This window comes from Prenolepis imparis, unplaced genomic scaffold (genome assembly GCF_030444845.1).
Source record: "Prenolepis imparis isolate NDT839.2.m4 unplaced genomic scaffold, iyPreImpa1.0 SCAF_13, whole genome shotgun sequence".
Lineage (NCBI taxonomy): Eukaryota > Metazoa > Arthropoda > Insecta > Hymenoptera > Formicidae > Prenolepis > Prenolepis imparis.
The window spans coordinates 10470044-10487687 of NW_028141171.1; the positions used below are offsets into that span (position 1 = coordinate 10470044).

At 38.7% G+C, this 17644-nt stretch overlaps 1 protein-coding gene across 1 annotated transcript in view; it reads right to left on the reverse strand.

Moving 5' to 3' along the window:
* Positions 1-17644, reverse strand: part of LOC145944880 (uncharacterized) — an 80409-nt gene that overhangs the window by 22337 nt on the left and 40428 nt on the right. Inside the window, exon 3 of the mRNA XM_083053522.1 lies at positions 15928-16160. Within this exon, the coding sequence (XP_082909648.1) occupies positions 15928-16160 (233 nt within the window). The remainder of the gene's footprint in view (positions 1-15927; positions 16161-17644) is intronic.

Here is a 17644-nt window from a genome sequence, read left to right on the forward strand (position 1 = left end):
TTATGGTTAAAAAAAGTCCGATATTATAATTTATCGCTTAATCCTGTTTTCTCACAAAATCTAGCAACGTATTGATTCAACACGGTTAATGTAATGAAATCGAAACGTAGTAATTGAAAATCCTTGACGGGAGGTATGAACGGATTTGTCAGACTTTTATTCGGAGCAAAAACGTCTGACAACTGTGGGTTAAAGACGGCGGTGAGGCGATAGAAATTCAAACGTCGAACATGAGTTAAATTAATATTGGGGATAAAAAGATAAATGAGATTTTTAATTGGGCGGTGTTGAAAGGCTTCGCGGGGAGAAAAGAAAACACGAGGAGAGGCGTTGAACGGAACGAATGAACGAGCGCGAGAATGAATCGCGAGCACGTGCACCGGCTGGCACCGGTTTCGTATTTAACAAACACGGGAGCGAGAGGCCAATAAAGAAACGAGGAAGGCGGGCGGGTGTCCGAAACCGACTTCCGCGAATCCATTAACATTCGGATCGCTCCCGATTAAAGACGCGGATCGGCGGACGGGCGCGTAATTAGCTAAAAACGAGAGTTTAATTGGAGAACTGATATAAAGATGGTCTACTTAATTCCAACCCGGGGATGATCGGTATCGCGCGAATTAGAATTAATCGATCTGTAGGATTAAATTGAGCGATCGTTGCGGTTTGTCAGGCATCTGCTGTTGCTGCTACTGCATAATTGCCGGGTTAGATCGATTCAATGCAATTTGATGCGTACACACGCGTGTCTCATGACACGGTAAATAAATACATCGTAGCTTGTACCGTTACAAGTTGAGAAAACCGACGACGACTGGATATACTCGAGAATCGGATGGATCGCGATGTCTATCTCAAACCTGAAGTCCTGAATTACGAAGCACTAAAACAAACGAGAGAGAGTTTGTACTCGTTGCTTGTGTGCTCGGAAAGTTTTATACGGGAGAGAGAAATGCGCGACGCGTACGATACAGACCGGAAGTTTTATTCTGGTTGTCTGTTTTTTTTTTTTTTTTTTTTGTTCTCCAAGATGCTAGTCGAACCGGATAGATAGTCATGTGGTAATGCGTCAGATAAATATGCAGACGTCGAAACTAGGCGGAAGCGCGCTTTCCCGGGAACACTGTCGGAGCGTTTAGAATGCAAGAATCGCGTCGTCGACCGCCTTTGCAAAAGTTCGCCATTGAGGAATGATGCGAAGAAAAAGAAGCGCGGTCTGGTCTGGGTGACGCGGCGAAACGAAGCTACCGACTTCCTACTTCGCGTCTCGGCACGTTCGTATAGTGACCGATGCACTTGCGCGGATCTTATAAGATTGTGGTGCACGCGACATTACGTGCGCCTCCGGCACGAAAGTTTTACCTTTTGCGGTTTGCATCTGCGGTTTCGCGCGTTTGGTAGACATCCGTTGTCGTCGAGCCCTCGCGTTGGATAATTTCTAAATTTTCATCTCTTCTAATTCTAATAATTATATTGTCGCAAAAGGCTTCATCAGCTGATCGTATTTCTGAAATTCAATTAACGTAAGTAATTAACGTAGTATTTTTTTATAATAAGTATTCTCGTTTTTTTTTCGAAGATTCGTAAATATTGACAGGTACATAAGAAAAGAGAATTTCTGAAATTATATTAAATATTTTTGTACTACAATTTATTATGTAATCGTAATTTAATTAAGATTTTTACGAACTTTATTAGAATGTCATTAAAATATTTCTCTCCTGGTACAAGTGTTACGTTCTTCATCTCGCAGCGCGATTTTACGATCATGTCCGCGGTCGCTGTTGTTACCTCGCTACCATGTAACACACGCGCGTGTGTCGGGCTGAATATTGTGTTGCACGACACAAGAACGAGAGACATAGGGCCTCGGCGATACACGGGTCTATAATGCAACCGCTCGAGTGGCAACTTAACTCGAGGAATAATCAAGCCTTAACGAACGCGGTGAGGTTAATGTAAGTGGAGGTTACCCGAGGTTAGTTACCAGATTGACCGGTGGTTAGTTAGACCTTACGGTGTAAACGCTCGCGGATGCGGGCCCTGAACCGAGGGCGAGGTGCGAGAGTGCATCCGATCGATCGAGTGCAATTCGCCGAGCGCATCCGCGTGATTAATTTTGATACGATTACTTTTTTCGCATTTCGTTCGGTTAAAATTAATTTTAAGTCACCATTCGAATTAATAAATTAAAAATACACTGATCTCTACACAGAGAGAATTTTCTCTTAGAATTTTTCCTGAAAATCATGGTAATTGTGGGACAATATGGAAAGAATTTTATGAGAATTTCTTTGATTAATATTTATCACAATAAAAATAATATCTATTACAATAAAATATAAAATATGTTTGATTAATTTTATTATGCAGTTTAGTACTATCAGAGAAATTCTCATAAAATTCTTCCCATACCATATCGTCCCACGATTACCATGATTTTCAGGGTAAATTCTAAGAGAAAATTCTCTCAGTGTATATAAACATCTGTGATAGGAAAATGAGATATTATTCATTTGTTGTTTGCCGAAATAAAGTCAACTATAAGCGACATCGGTGTAACCGGTTTTTAAGATGATTGCAATTGCACCTCAGCGCTAAAGATCCCAATTTAAATTGCCCCGAGGAGCTGGCGTCCAGCTCTTTAAAGACGAGAGGGGGACGAAGGAGTGGGTTTACAGATAGTGGCTGTCCCAACGTTCTCGTAAGATATGACACGCGAATTATTCCGCGGACGTTCCCCCTGAATTATGAATGCACCCCAAAAGCTGCCAGGCGCATCTCCTCCCGTTTCGAGAATCGAACGACCGCGCGCGTGCAACAAACGATGACGAACGACGCGTAACATTTTAAAACCATCGAAAATTTATCGTTCCTTGCCGCTCTTATATTATCGCTTTCGCGTTCTCCGACAAGACGGCGCACGAATATTCTCGTGCGAAGCTGACATATACTCTCCCTCTCTCATTGTATGCAGATTCGCATCTAGAAATCCTTGCTGGAGGACCACACGTCTTCTTTATTCGCCCTCGCAATGCTCTTTGGGAAATTTCATGAATAAATAAGTCCCGTAATATGATCGGTGCGTTGAAATACTTCGGTGGGTGTAAAATAAATTTTTTTTACGTTATGTAAATATACATTTTTATACATATATATTATAATATACATATAGCAAATGTATATTCTAAGCAGAAAAAAATTAACCGCCTATAATTCTTATCTTAATAACGGGTACATCGATGTAAAACGCGAGGTTGGTAAGGAAATATAAATAAAATTTTATACGTAGATTGTTTTTTAACTCTTCTCTCTATTTTTGTTTTTGAAATAAATTTTGCCAGCGTAAAAAGGAAGAGAGGAAGGGAGACAGGGGGGTTTGAGTAATTTATCGGATCGGGGAGAGTTCTCATAAGGAGTGGCCGATCGATGAAAAACGATTCGCCAATCATTTAGGAGACAGATACATTTTTCAATGATCATCGACAAGATTTATGATGCTTCATTGATGCATATCAACTCATGTTAATAACGTAACTGGACAAAGGTCACGTTGGAATGGCCGTTTAGTGCGTTCGATGTACATCTTGTACGGCCGGTTACACTCTCGTAGGGCTTCATTCATTATGCTTTATTCATAAAACGCTCCACGTGCACGCGCCTTTGAAAAAAAAAACAACTGTTACGACGACTTTACAGGCGCGTTCAACTCGAGAGAATTTCTTTTGCAAAAGACATGGCATTTGCCATTTTACGTAACTAAATATGTTTTCTTCTCTTCACACATTTGAACAAACATCTTTTATTATACGTATATAAACAAGATTTCACAAAGATGCGATTGCGTCCTTTCTTCAATGAAATTCATTCTTAACTTCGTGAAAAATTTTATTCGCGCATCATTGCGAACATTATTATGCGCGTATTGCTGTATTTTTCCCAGTCTCGTCTATTATGTCAATCGAGTCGTGAAATGTAAATAGCAGGCCATGTAAGTGATACGCGCTCGCGCTGAGAGCCACTGTAAGGTAGGAATCTGACGGTAAATTACGAGCTACACGAGTACCTACACAGGATGTCCAATCTGCGCAGGTGGTCGACCAACGGTTGGACGTCCGCGAAAGGATGTACGCGAGGGAATTACAAGAGACAATCAGTCAATTTTTCTCCCGTTTCGATAACGAACCCTGAGAGTAGAGGGGCAAAAAGCAACCGATCTGTATGTCAAAGTCGATTCGCGAAATTATTCTCGAACGAACTGGTCACGATCAGTCATGTACATTAAAGATTATCTGCGACACCAATTTATATTCTATTTTTCATACTATTAGATTGACATAATTCACGGGATATACTCTAACTAAAATATTTAATATAAAATATCGATCTTGCCACTATTTTTGTAATATGTTTCAAAATATTCATATTTCTGACGAACTATATTTGAAATAACGAAGTATTTTCTGCCGGTAGAAAAGTCTTTCGTATTTATTTTAAAATTTGCTTAAAGAAAGATTGAATTTAAATCTATAAAATCTGAGTTTTCTATTTTTATCATTTATTCTTATGTCGTGAACCAATTATTGAGCTGCATGATTTATATGTCATTTCATAAATAGAAGCAGAAAAGAAGCGCGTCACTTATGTCGCTATTAAGGTTGATTTTACCTTGTTATTCTCGATGTGATTTCCTATCAAGATTCTTCAACTGAATCTTACAATTAGACCAGTTTAATGACGCATTTGTAAAACATATACGTACATGCATCTTTTTTTTAAAATTCTCTTTAATTACATAAAAATATCAAGTCACAGAAATACTTTAAGAATAAATGATAAAAATAAATATATTTTAAAACGCAATGCAAGTTAATTTATGAAAATTCGTACAAAAATATTTAAATATTTTTATATAAATCTCATATATTATGTTATAAATTCTGTGAAACAAGTTTTGAAAGTTGTGATATTTACGCAAGTAATTTTCCACTTTTACATTAGACATAAGAAACTTATAGCGAAGTTTCTCAAGGAATAGACGGAACAAGTAGAGAAATCTCGTAAGAGATAAACGTCAGGTAGAAGTTACTTCGTCTGTCTATGAGATATTACTCGTAAAATATCTTAATAAAAGCTCGCAAAACAAATTAAATTTTCTTGTCCGCTATTTCATGCATAAAATTTGTCAATGTTTTAACCCTCTCGATGTGAATGTACTGTTTTTGCGATTCCTGTACGTGTTCTCTTAATACGCCAACGTATATTATTATTCTCGCATTTATTAACGTGACTCTTCATTAAATTAAACAATCTTTTATTGTCTTATATGCACAAGGATTGAAATTCTCTTTTTGGAATTGAGTCATAAAAGTATCTTATCATTCTAATCTAGAACTACTGTTTAGTCTCGGACGAAATCTTATCTTGAAACAATAAGATGTACAAGGTTACCTTACAGAATTAAAGTTACTGAAATTTTTGCGATATTGCTTGATATGAAGTAAATTAATAAAATTTAAAAAGTATATTATCATAAATTTTCTTGACATATATAAAGTTATAAATTAATAATAAAATGAGGAAAACCTCAATAAAATAAATTTTTTAAAAAAGATGTTTTGACATATGGAGATCAAATTAATAGTTTACTGATTAGGCGAGGGTTAAATATAGAATATCGTGGATTTAAACGGTGGCCTCGTGTTAGTTTGCCGGGACTATGAGTCAATCATTTTTACATCGATATAAATGTATTTAAGTATTTATCGATGCCAATTACGAAAGATATTCTCATACTTGACCTCTCGTGACAGCCGAACGGATATTGCGTAGTACGTCAAGGTTGCACGACAATGTAATGACAAATATGACACGTTGTGTTAGCCACTATACTATCTATTGAAATCGCAAGTGATTAAGATGACGTAACGTGAGATGACATAAAACTCTGTATGAAATCTGTTATCACTTTTGTGAAATGTCTTTCAAATATCCATATCTCTGTGTATATCGAGTACAAGAAACATGTTTGTGAGTTAATATATCATGACGTCTCAACAGTATTTTGGAGCTTATCGGATTAACTCGTGCCAAGTTAATTTCGATCTCTCTTTCTCTCTTTTTTGATCGTACGCTATAGAGAGTGATCGCGTTTTCATTGACCGGTGTATCTGAAGAAAGAGCGTATCTGATGGGACCAGCGCCATGCCATTGCGCTGGTTTGCAATCTAAAAGACGTGTCAGACGTTTGCTACATAAGAATATATATATACGCGTGCACGCTTACACGACGGCGATGGAGAGGGCACGTTCTCTGAGTACGTCTGGACGCAAAAATAGAAATAACACGATGCTTAGCATGAGAGAGCATGTCTGGCATATACGAGGCGGGACTATCGATACCTGACAGCTGACCCTTATACGGGGGTCAGCACGAGTAGGCGAGGCCCTACGATCCAACGGAAAAGGAAGTCGTGACTCAGTTTCTTCTCCCTTCCAATCTATCTTTTGCTCGGTTTTCATCATGCGACCTGCGAGATCGAGATCAGTTTCTCCTACGTAAATCTCTTTCTCTCTCACGTGTTATTTAAAAGCTTCTTAATAATCACACGGTAGCAGATATTACGCGAGATAAGAGCAATTTGATAACTTGTTTCTCTGAAAATTTAAATCGACTACTCCTATTATTAGCGATACTTGCTAATTAATATAAGTTTATGTTAATGAAATAACGAATAATTACAACTAAGGCAATCAGATTAAAGATTATGATTAAAGCTGTTATTATCAGCGCCGTCGCTGACATCTCGGGGGATTTTAATTACAATCATCACAGCTCGGTAAATTATAGTAAAAGGTCATCTGTGGAACGCGCAGATAATATTCGCTTTATTTAACTGTTTACATTTAATATAGTCTTGCTCGAGATTACGTTAATTGCTCGAGCAATTTTCGGGTGATTTCGCTAAGCGGCTTTAAAATGCGATAAAAGCGCATAATCCGGCTGACATTTTCGGCGGCACCTGTCAGTGCCCAGAGACAGACTGCTCAGTCAGCGCGTGTAATCTCGAAATGGGAGGACCCACGTCGACGTGACGGTCCCATTAAAATGATGGGTGCATGTCCACGCTGACGCATTCGGTCCCATTCATATTACGAGCAACGTTAATCTTGCGTGGGGTCCTCTTTCCGGCTACTCAGAAACATAACGAGACGATTCGGCTGGCGGTCTACAAAAGTGGCGACTCGAGAAAACCATTAAAAACGATAACCGGCGCTCTCTCCCGCCCCAGATTGGGATCTACCACATTCCGTGAGAATGTAACATCCTTCTTCTTCTTACCTTCCGGCGCGACGACCGCAGGTGCGCGTGTCAGAAAATATCTCCGAACAAGTCCATTTGTTGCGCCGTAAAAGGGAAGGAAAAATGCAACGATTCTTTTTCGTCAGCTCTTTTCGCGAATTTTCACAAATATCCGCTTGTATTTTCGCATTGATATTCGATAATAACATTTCCGAAATTTTGTATATATTTATATTTATTCAATTTATATTTATATATTTATTATTTATTTATATTTATTATTTTTATATTATTTATTTATATTTATATGTATAATATATAAAAATTATATATTATACATATATATATATATATATATATTATATAAATATGTATATATTATATGTATATCTATATTTTCGTATCTTCGTTTTAATTACTGTGAGAATTAGGCGCTGTCTGGCTATATTCAACATACGATTACTCAGTGTCTGATCGCGATAGTTTGTTTTCACTGCTAAATTCGCGATAATGCATTTCAGTGCGCCGAATCTATTCGGAAGATGCAAGTGGCGGTGAATTTTAGAATTCGGCTACATAAAGTGTCTCTTTATCACTTTGTCAGCGCTTTGCTTGTGCGTTGTCGTCATTGTTCGCACGCCTATCGTCGGCGCGGTTCAATCAATCAGTTTCAACTCAGTTTCGCGCTGTTGCGCGTACATTTTCGGCTACGCCACGTCATCCGGTCGCGAACGCGTAGACACATCCGTGAATATGGCAGAAAACACAAAACAATTAAAGCGTGTATATATTCGTTCTGGCGAGCGCGTCGCCATTGGCCGGCATTATAATTCTTGGCACAAAAGCTCGTTGTGGCCTTTTTTGCTGCAGCTGTTACCCTCGTCAAAGTCTAACCCGATATTGTTTGTCCCTTCGTACTCCTGTTAGATACTTGAGAAAGTCGTAAAATCTCCGTTTGCGTTCGTCACCGACGATAGTTTGACTATCGTCGTTGACATCTGCATCAAAATTTGCATAGCTTCGGGTACTCATATTTTCATAGTTTAAGTAAGTATAGAGGAGATTATACTCGAAAATGCTTAGCCTGGTCAAATCTGGGATTACTAAAAATAGCCTCGGTCTTTCTTTGAACGTAGAAACATTTCAGGACACCCTGAAAAAAGGCTTCTATGAAAAGGCATCTCGGATCTATGCAGCACTCGGAACGCTTTTGCGATAACTAATGGATACGGGAGCATAAATAGCAGGCTGATATCGAAAGATTCAGGTCGTCCCAGATCCCTAAACGTACCTTTTAACCTGCATTTACTATATTGCTTTGAATTAGTTTACGATGTAATTCGTTAACAAACGGACGTTATTATAAAAAAAAATAATAATCAAGTACATACATAAATATATATTCTTAATTAAAAAAAAAAATTAATTATTAAAAATTCTTAAAGCTTTTGAAAACAATAAAAATTTCTCCCAATTAATTTTATGCCAATAAATATGATAATATATATAGGATGATGAAACATTTAATGTATAAGTTTGTTAAGATGGAAGTCTCCGATCGAAATGTTCAAAATTTCGTATTTCGAAACAAACTCGTCTTTACTTAATTGGTTGTCAAAGAAAAATTTTTATGGTTGAGTCATATAATTTTCTGATAATCTGTAACTTTATTGCTTGATTACTTTAGTATTTCGATCTCGTTTTTTTTTTGCTTCTGTTTGGTGTAATTATCATAGCATATACCTCACGCGAATGGAATTCGACGAAACTCCACGTTTTCATGTATGATATATTACTACGTGCCTAACTTATTATTCATGTTCGCGCTTCTACCAGAATATCAAGCAAAACGTCGCAATGACGATGGCCATACCGCGTCTCTTTTTGTCGGTTGCCGCAGCAGAGAAATTCCAGGAAAGGAGGCGCATTAGCGTGGGATTATCCTTGCAGAAAATCTACACGGTTGTCCGAACTTTGGGGAAGCGCGTATTATTCTTTTGCGAGCTACGTTAGCCGGTTGCGAATTGTGGAGATTGTCCGGACCGGTCGAGAGTGTTGGGCATTATTAAACGTCGTGAAATACGAGGGTCTTAGCGGGCTGCTTCTTTAATTTCGAGTGCGCCGACTATCGCGCAGGTACCTATTAACGACCATTCCGAATTTCTTTCTTCTTTGCGAAAATAAAAAAAAAAAAAAAAAAAGAAACGGGAGACGAGATTGTGACGAAAAGGGGTGGAATTTTAATTTGAACGAAAATGTCGGACGAGACGAAAGGATTTTCGCGAAGCGTGTAAATTGATATTCGACGCGTTCAAAGATATATGCCATAAGAGCAATTTCGATTAGCTCACTTTCTCGTGCTTTCGACACCGCTTTTCATATCCGCTCATAAAGACTAATGTAAGTTCTAACGATGACGAGCCCATCATTCATCAAACGAATCTCTCTCTCCAAAGAACTTTAACGATCGACGGTTAACCCAGTTGCTTGCGCGTGTGATGCTGGACAGATGCGAGAAGAAGCGACTTGACGATCCAGAGGGACTCCATAAATCAGCGTATTTCGGTATCGCGGAAGCCACCGGTATTTATACAACTCTAAGTTCGCGCACTTTGCGTCCGGGTGCATCGGTGCGTCCAGCGCATACGTTGGTCTGCGATGAATTTGATACCTGGCCAAGTGTGGCTCGGCTCGAAACTGACTCACTTGACTCGCGTCTCGCGTTGTGGACCAAGTTAGAAGTTGATAGCCCGATATCGGACCGGCCAAGCAAGACTGAAAAGAATTTCGTGAACGCGAGGAGATTTAAAGGGGGGGACATGAAAATAAAAAGTACGAAACGAGTGCGATCTGTATTGACAAGCGAAAAACATTGAAAGGGGTTGCGCGCGCGGTATAATAATAGAGGGTAACTGGAGCATGGCGTCGCGACGACTGTTCTTGAGTGATGTAAAGCGGGATAATGCCTCCTCTCGTCTCCGTCTTCACTTTAAGTAGGACTAAAAAGTGTCGCTTGTGAAACGTCTTGTGTCTAAACTTATGATATTTTGCTATTTAATATTGTTTATTGGAGTCACATCCAAGTAAGTCTCTGATTCGAGAAAAGCTTCATATTACAGCGATTTATTAGTTGACACTATCGCATTAACTTTATTTAACGTCTCTCTCATTGTCATGAAAATATAAAATATTGATGACAAAATATTTATTGGCCCGATATTAATATTAATAAATGTTAATATTAACGCTCTATATTATTAAAAATTGTTCGTTCTATTTAATTAATAACCGGATCGCGTTAGCGGCATAGATATTAACGCACGTTTTTTTCATAACTTGGAGATCGTTTGTACGCGATAATTTATGGAAGAGATATCGACAAGTTCGCGGCCCGTACGTGTCGCCATGAATGCATTCGCGGATATTAATTCCTCCGATAATATATTAAGCAAAGACATACGGCGCCCGAGAATTTATGGCGGACGTACGTATTCTCGACATCGTGACCGGCAACGGAATTGCGCGCATTCTATACGATACTTTAACGGTCAGTGAGCCGCGGATAAAAAAGGCGACATATCCCATTGAATTTATCGCATTCCAAGCTGCATGTGACCCCTAATGGTTCCCCCAACCTGTACATTTATCACAATCAGTGCTCTCAATTGGCCGGCCGCGATCGGGCGTGGGTGTGCGGAGATATCGGACAAAATTTCCAACAAGATAAAGAATACCGAAGAAAGCTGCTCGCAGTCGTATAGTTATCATTTTCGCGTCTTATAAAAATCCCGAGCTCGATAACTTGTGTATTGTATCCGCTTGTCGTATAAATGCGTCGCGACTTTATATTTTACCAGGCATGATTGGTCTTGGTTATTCGTCCATTGTTTCAATTTATAAAATATCGATACAACCATGAATATACATACGCGTATCTCTCGAAGGAATGCGGATTATGTACGAGGATAATTGCTAGGTGGAAACGCGCAACTTTATGACCCCATAATTCTTTTCACGCGGCTTTGCACGAGTCGGAATATGCCAGTTTTTTGCTCGATTAAGGACGAGATGTCTTTCGTCGAGAGAAGGAAAACGCGACGGAGCCTCTCGACACTCTTAATCCGTTTCTGTTCGTAAGAGCGGATATTCATGCTCATCAATTTTGCAATGTAAATTTATCCTTCCCGTCGTGTCTTGTCACTTGCCACTTGCCGTGGCTTGTTCCTCCATATCTATTGCGACTTTTTTGTATATACGTCGCGAGATCTGCGACCCTTGAGCACAGACTCCCGCATTCAGACACGATGCACTTTTAGAATCAGCGAATGACGCGACAGGACACGTCACTGTAAGTGTCGATTGATCGGAACAACGTGTGGAATATTCCCGAGAGAGACACGAGATGAAAAAAAATACGAAGAACACAGGAGCTAATTAATATGAAAAAATTATATTATTCATTATATTTGATAAGAAATTTAATTGTTTTTTTTTTTTTTTTTTTTTAATTAAATCTTTAATCACGCTATTCAATTAAATTACAAAGATTATCCTCGCCTCGGGTATTTCTAAAAAGCACGTGATACGGTTGCCCTCCTAATAAGTGTTTCCTCGCGTCTAATCCACTACCGTTTCCCACAATAGTCGGCAGGAGCTTATGCTAATGCTATGTGGCAAAGCCAGACGGCGATCGCGGTGAAATGCAAATTATACCCGCGGCATTATTGCACATGTTGGTATTGGCAGTTATACGGGCGCTTATTGGAATTTATATCGCGCCTATTTTTGTTCTCAAGCGAGAAAGCATCGTTAAGGATCTTAAGAAACCCTAACGAGGGCCATTTGATATCTATGCCTGCTGAATAAGGGTCATCTGTTTTGTTAATATCGGAATAGTGTTTTCTTTTTTTTTTTTTTTAATGAAGTTTCGTAAAATCAAGCCTAGAAATATATATCGATATATTATTATTTTTTCTTTTAATCGCACAACTCAAAAAATTTTTTCTGAAAATTCTCGAGATAAGATTTTCGTGCAATCGAATTGGCTCTTGCAGTTTCGTAATTTTTACTTAGAAATTACTTCTGCAGTGTCATGACTTATGCTTAAATCGGTCTTTACGGACCGATGTGCACCCATGTAATTTTGCACGATCGTTTCACAGCTTAATTTTTACGAGGAGGAAATTAGTATGGGCTGTGGCGAGCGTTTAAACGTTCTTGGAGCGATGATCGACGGCAATTGACCACAACCCTCGTCGTCATTCTCGCAGGACGTGGCCATTGTTGCTTGACGAGTACGAGAGGTAACTAAAAGACGAGACTAATCGTCGACAAAATAATGGTCGCTATTTTTTGCCAGACAGATGTCCCTTTTTCAAGCATCAAAAATAGCAATCGCAATGATAAGATTTAATTAATGGTGATTTGGACGCGCTGGTCCATCGTCGGTTCTGCAGTCGATATAAATAGGGTGCATTAATCACCCAAATTAATTGATTTATTAAGCATCCATCAGGGAAGGATTCGAATTCTACACAGGGGTATTGAAAACGTTGATGCAACGATTCCATAAGTCGCGTGATATAACGATTTCTATAATTGCTTTAAAATCGCCGTTAATGAATATACATATATTGACAAAAACATACCGGGAGAGATTGCGGTTACTTATAGATCATAAATTACCCTAGCATTAAAACGTAATGCAGAAATAATGAGAGTGCACACTGTGCACAGCATTAACATATTCAGCAAATCACTAGTTTCGAGAGAAAGTCGGAGGAACGGGAAAAATCTTCTGCTCGCAATTAATTGAAAAGAGAAAGATCAAGGGTCAATATTCTTCGTGAGTCAGAGTCTTTTATTCACTTTCGATTTTCCTTCGCATTCCGACTCGACGCGATTTATACAGGGGTTCATGGAGCACAATTAATTAAGCATAAATCATATCACGTCAATTATATCGAGTATATGTATACTGTGCGCAAAAAAATCAGATTAATTAACGAAACGATATTTCATATAAGTTGACTTTGATGGGCACATTCTGCGATATTTTATCGTTCTTATCACGCGGTAATCAGGCATGTAGATTTTTATTAAAATTATTTTAAAGTTTTTAATAAAATCAAATCATTAATTGCCTCTCTCTCTCCTCGACTGTGCAATCTCGAAGTGACTTATGGTACATCCTGTACAGGCAGTTATGACATTACGTATTCATTACGTCGGGATAATAATACACTAGTGGTGGGACTCGGCTCGGCAATTGCGACAAAAGCTTCGGCGAGTAATTAATCCGACGTGGCTGGCGATAAGTTTAATGAGGGAGGAACGGATTCACCGTATTTGTTTTTAATTGCATATTTATGACGCAGATGCCTTATGGTCGCCGCACCGTGTATAATAACGCATGAATATAATAAAGCATGGCAATATATGAGTCGTGTTCAAAATTGAAACTCGCGCAAAAATAACAGATTATTTACAATGCGAGGTTTAATAATTTAAAAATAATAAAATCTGTTAATTATATGTTTTGGCATATTAAAAAAAATATTTTACTCTTATAATTATTAGTATTTATTACATTTGTGTTTCATAAATGTATTTATGCTTTAAAAATCAATCTGTACACATTGCGCGATATAATTGAAATTGGGTTAAGTCATGCCGGCTTTCCAAGAATGACGGTGTGCGGTAAGATGGAAGTCGATCATGGAGCTCCTCCGTAATCGCGCGATGAAACGGCGGGGCAAAATATCAGGTTGCGAGAGAAGCAGCGGTTGGTTTAATCCCTAACTCGTAAACGCGATCGGTTGCACAATCACGACTACCGGTTCGTTAAATAAAGGTTTAAGGCCGTGAATGCACCCTTTGTCGGCACTTGGCCTCTTCTCTCGTACACTTTTTACAACTGCAGTGAGAGAACCGCGGCGAAAAAAAATTCTCCTGAAAATATTCCATACTGCCGAATTATATAAATATATCGAGCCGAATGTCGAACATAAAAAAAAATAATGATTTTCCCTCTTAAAGGTTGCTCGCTCGACCACCCGTGGTCATTATTAATATATAAGTAGACGCGCGTAGATTGTGAGTAGGCATTAATATCTCTTCGATGACGACGACGAGTCACGCATAACATAATAATTTTCCGAGAATAATTTTCCATCGCGTGGCATATACGCGGCGCGTGTAAGTACGGTTGCCCTGTTAAAGCGAGACGCCGCCATGGACCACCAGGCACGGCGGCGCGTGTCATCCGTCAAATTATCCGCGGCATTCCTGAGAAACGCGGTCTGCGTTCGAAAGTCGACGTATATTGACAACACACGCTGCAATCATATCCATCTTGATTACGTCTTAACGATGATGACGCGAAATATGAGAAACTGGACTAGAAACGTATTTTTTTTAATTCTACAATTAAAACGAGATTTATTTTTCCAGCGATGATTGATTTAAATATTTAATAAATTATGATTTTATAAATAACACGCCTTATTCGCGAAGTATCGCTATGAAAATTGTTAGCAGTTATCAAGCGTGAAATTTTAAAATTATTTATTACTTTGCGATATACAATTCATGACTTTATCTGATTGCGCATTTCAAGATAAAAATAATTCAATTAACCAATATACACGTCGAGCTATTTCATAATGCCATTTATTTCCTGCGACACTAATGCGTCTATTTGAAACCGGATCAATTATCGCGATTATTTCTACGTAGGTAAGAGATTTCATTTCGTATGCGGGTGTTTAATTCCGCGAGATAACGCGCTGCCTGCATTTTTGTGCATAAAAAAACAATATTTCTATTTCGATGCAGCGACCGCGTGTATAAAGCAATCGTTTGTATTTATCTAGCCAGAAAATCGAGAAAATATTCATCGTCGATTTGCAACTCGGTATCGCGATGAGAGTCCGTAAATCATACTCGCGATATGCCGCTAACAAATCGTCTGCAATACAGTTTACACGATTAATGATACTTTTATCCATCGCGCGCGGATAAAGTCTTTCTCTTTACGTCAGTGCATCCATCTCCCGTTGTGTCCAGCATCGCGATCCTTCTCTCCTGGCGATTTATCCGGTATGCAGCGAGTCGGCGTTTACGAGAGCATTTATCGTTCAATCGATCCGGTTCGCGCAACGCCGCGTCGTTAATTCGCTTAATACGTTATCCCAACAAATTATGCGTCGCGGCAGTTAATACTTATTACATATACTCGCATGCTTTTATGAGGCACGTTGAATTGCGCGAGCGAAAGCGCGTGAAAAATTTGTCGCGTATATCGATGCGAATTTATTCTTCAATAATATTTATAAGATTATTAATTCTGATCTCGATTTTCTATTCTTACCATAAATTAATAATTTTTTTTTAAATCAAGATGAGTTGAGAGATAATTGCGAGCTAATTTTGATTTTATTTCATTAAATATACATTGAGAGAATTTTTTCTTAGAATTTACCCTGAAAATCATAAATTAAATACCATAGAGTAAATTCTAAGAGAAAATTCTCTCTGTGTACATATAAAAATTGCGGAAATAGAAAGGAATGAATAATGGTGCGATAAAAAATAAAAAAATAGAAAAGAAATGCTGGACTTACGTAGAAAAAAAGCTCGACGCGATGAGAGTGCTTCGGCACGCAGGTGAGCGCTTCCGATCTGCAACATCCGGTGTCGTCCGAGCACCTGTGCAATATAGCGCAGTGCGGAACGTAGGTGGTTGATGGACTCGGATAAACGTCACGTACCGGAATGACTCGCGCACGTGGCCATTGACAGCTGCCTTCCCTGTTGACTTGCATCGCGTGCTGAATGGCCTCTCTCATTTCAGCACCTAGGGCAAACATCGGGTCGTTAATGCAATAATTGTAAGAGAGTATAGTAGACGCGTGATTAATCTCTCGAAATCCAATAATAACGAAAAGTACTGCTATAGCCTCGTTCTCGGAGCGTTTATTTTAGAAACACAATTGCGTTTATTTTAGAAAGTCGAGATACACCCATTCGCGGCGATGACATGTGATTTGTATACGTTTCTCTCTTTGTGATTCTCTTTTAATCCTGCAACTCTCTCGTAAATCTTAGAATTTTGAGAACTTCAAGCTTTTCCATTCACAAACTTGAATGCATTCTGTATGTTGTAACAAGCCAGTATTACCATATTTCCGGGTTTGTAACTCATTAATTACTGTCGCATCGTATATTGAATATCTAATAAAACGAGAAGAGACGGGAATGAAAAGGTATAGGATTAGAAGAGAAGGCTCTCTTATCGCAACGAATCTTCGTAACTCGTTCATCAAATTCGAGGGACGCGTTCAGTTACTAGTAATATATCGAGAAAGAGAGAAAGGCGATCAAGATCGAGACATTAGACAGTTAGGACCGAAAGATCACGGCGCGTAGATGCATTCAACATTTAAGTGACATAAGTCACGAGAGCTTTCTATTGATTCAGCTCGGAGACAGCTAATCGCTTTCTACGCGCGTTTCACGTATCATCGATAATTACGGCGACGCGGTCACTTCGCATAATTCGCTTGAGCGCGCAGAGAAACCACATTGTAGCGGGAAATCGGTAAATTCTAGTACAAATAATAACAGCGGGGAAATGTCAACGCGGTATGGAAAGGAATTTAAAGACGGCATATAACGCCATTTGAGGAAGCGAATAGAGATCCATCGCGAGTTACGAGATCTATATGTGATCGGTGAGGAGAAAGCAACGTTTGTCGCTGTCGTTTAACATTTTTCATTTTTGCGATCGGGAATTATTCCGAATGAAGAAGCTCGAATGAGATAATGCCGTATGTTGTATTTTCAAATCAAAATATGACAATTGTAGATTGCAAGTTTACGATCACTTGTGATGAAGCGCAACTTGATTGTGCGTTGATTAACGATGTTAATCGGATCAAGTTCGCCGGCTGCGCGTTTCACGAATACCGCGTCGAAGTGCCGTGTCCTTTTTAATCGAAAATTATTGCGATGCAGCAAGAATTCCGACAGTTTATGCGCGGCGGCGACTTATCCCTCATCAAAGTGTCGTTTGTCGCGTCGGATCGCAGATTAATTTATTGTCGTCGTGGAATTGACCGTACAATATCATATGTAACAATATTATATGATATGAAGGTTACAATATGATGATATGAGCTCACAATCCGGGTGTCCGAGAATTATTTGTCATAAACATTAGAGTGCAGATAAAAAAATGCTTATTTTAATGGCGGAGTATGACTGATAAAATTGATAGATATTAAAATTAGATTTGAAAAACGTTTTTCATATCGCGCGCGCACTCGACTAAATCATTTT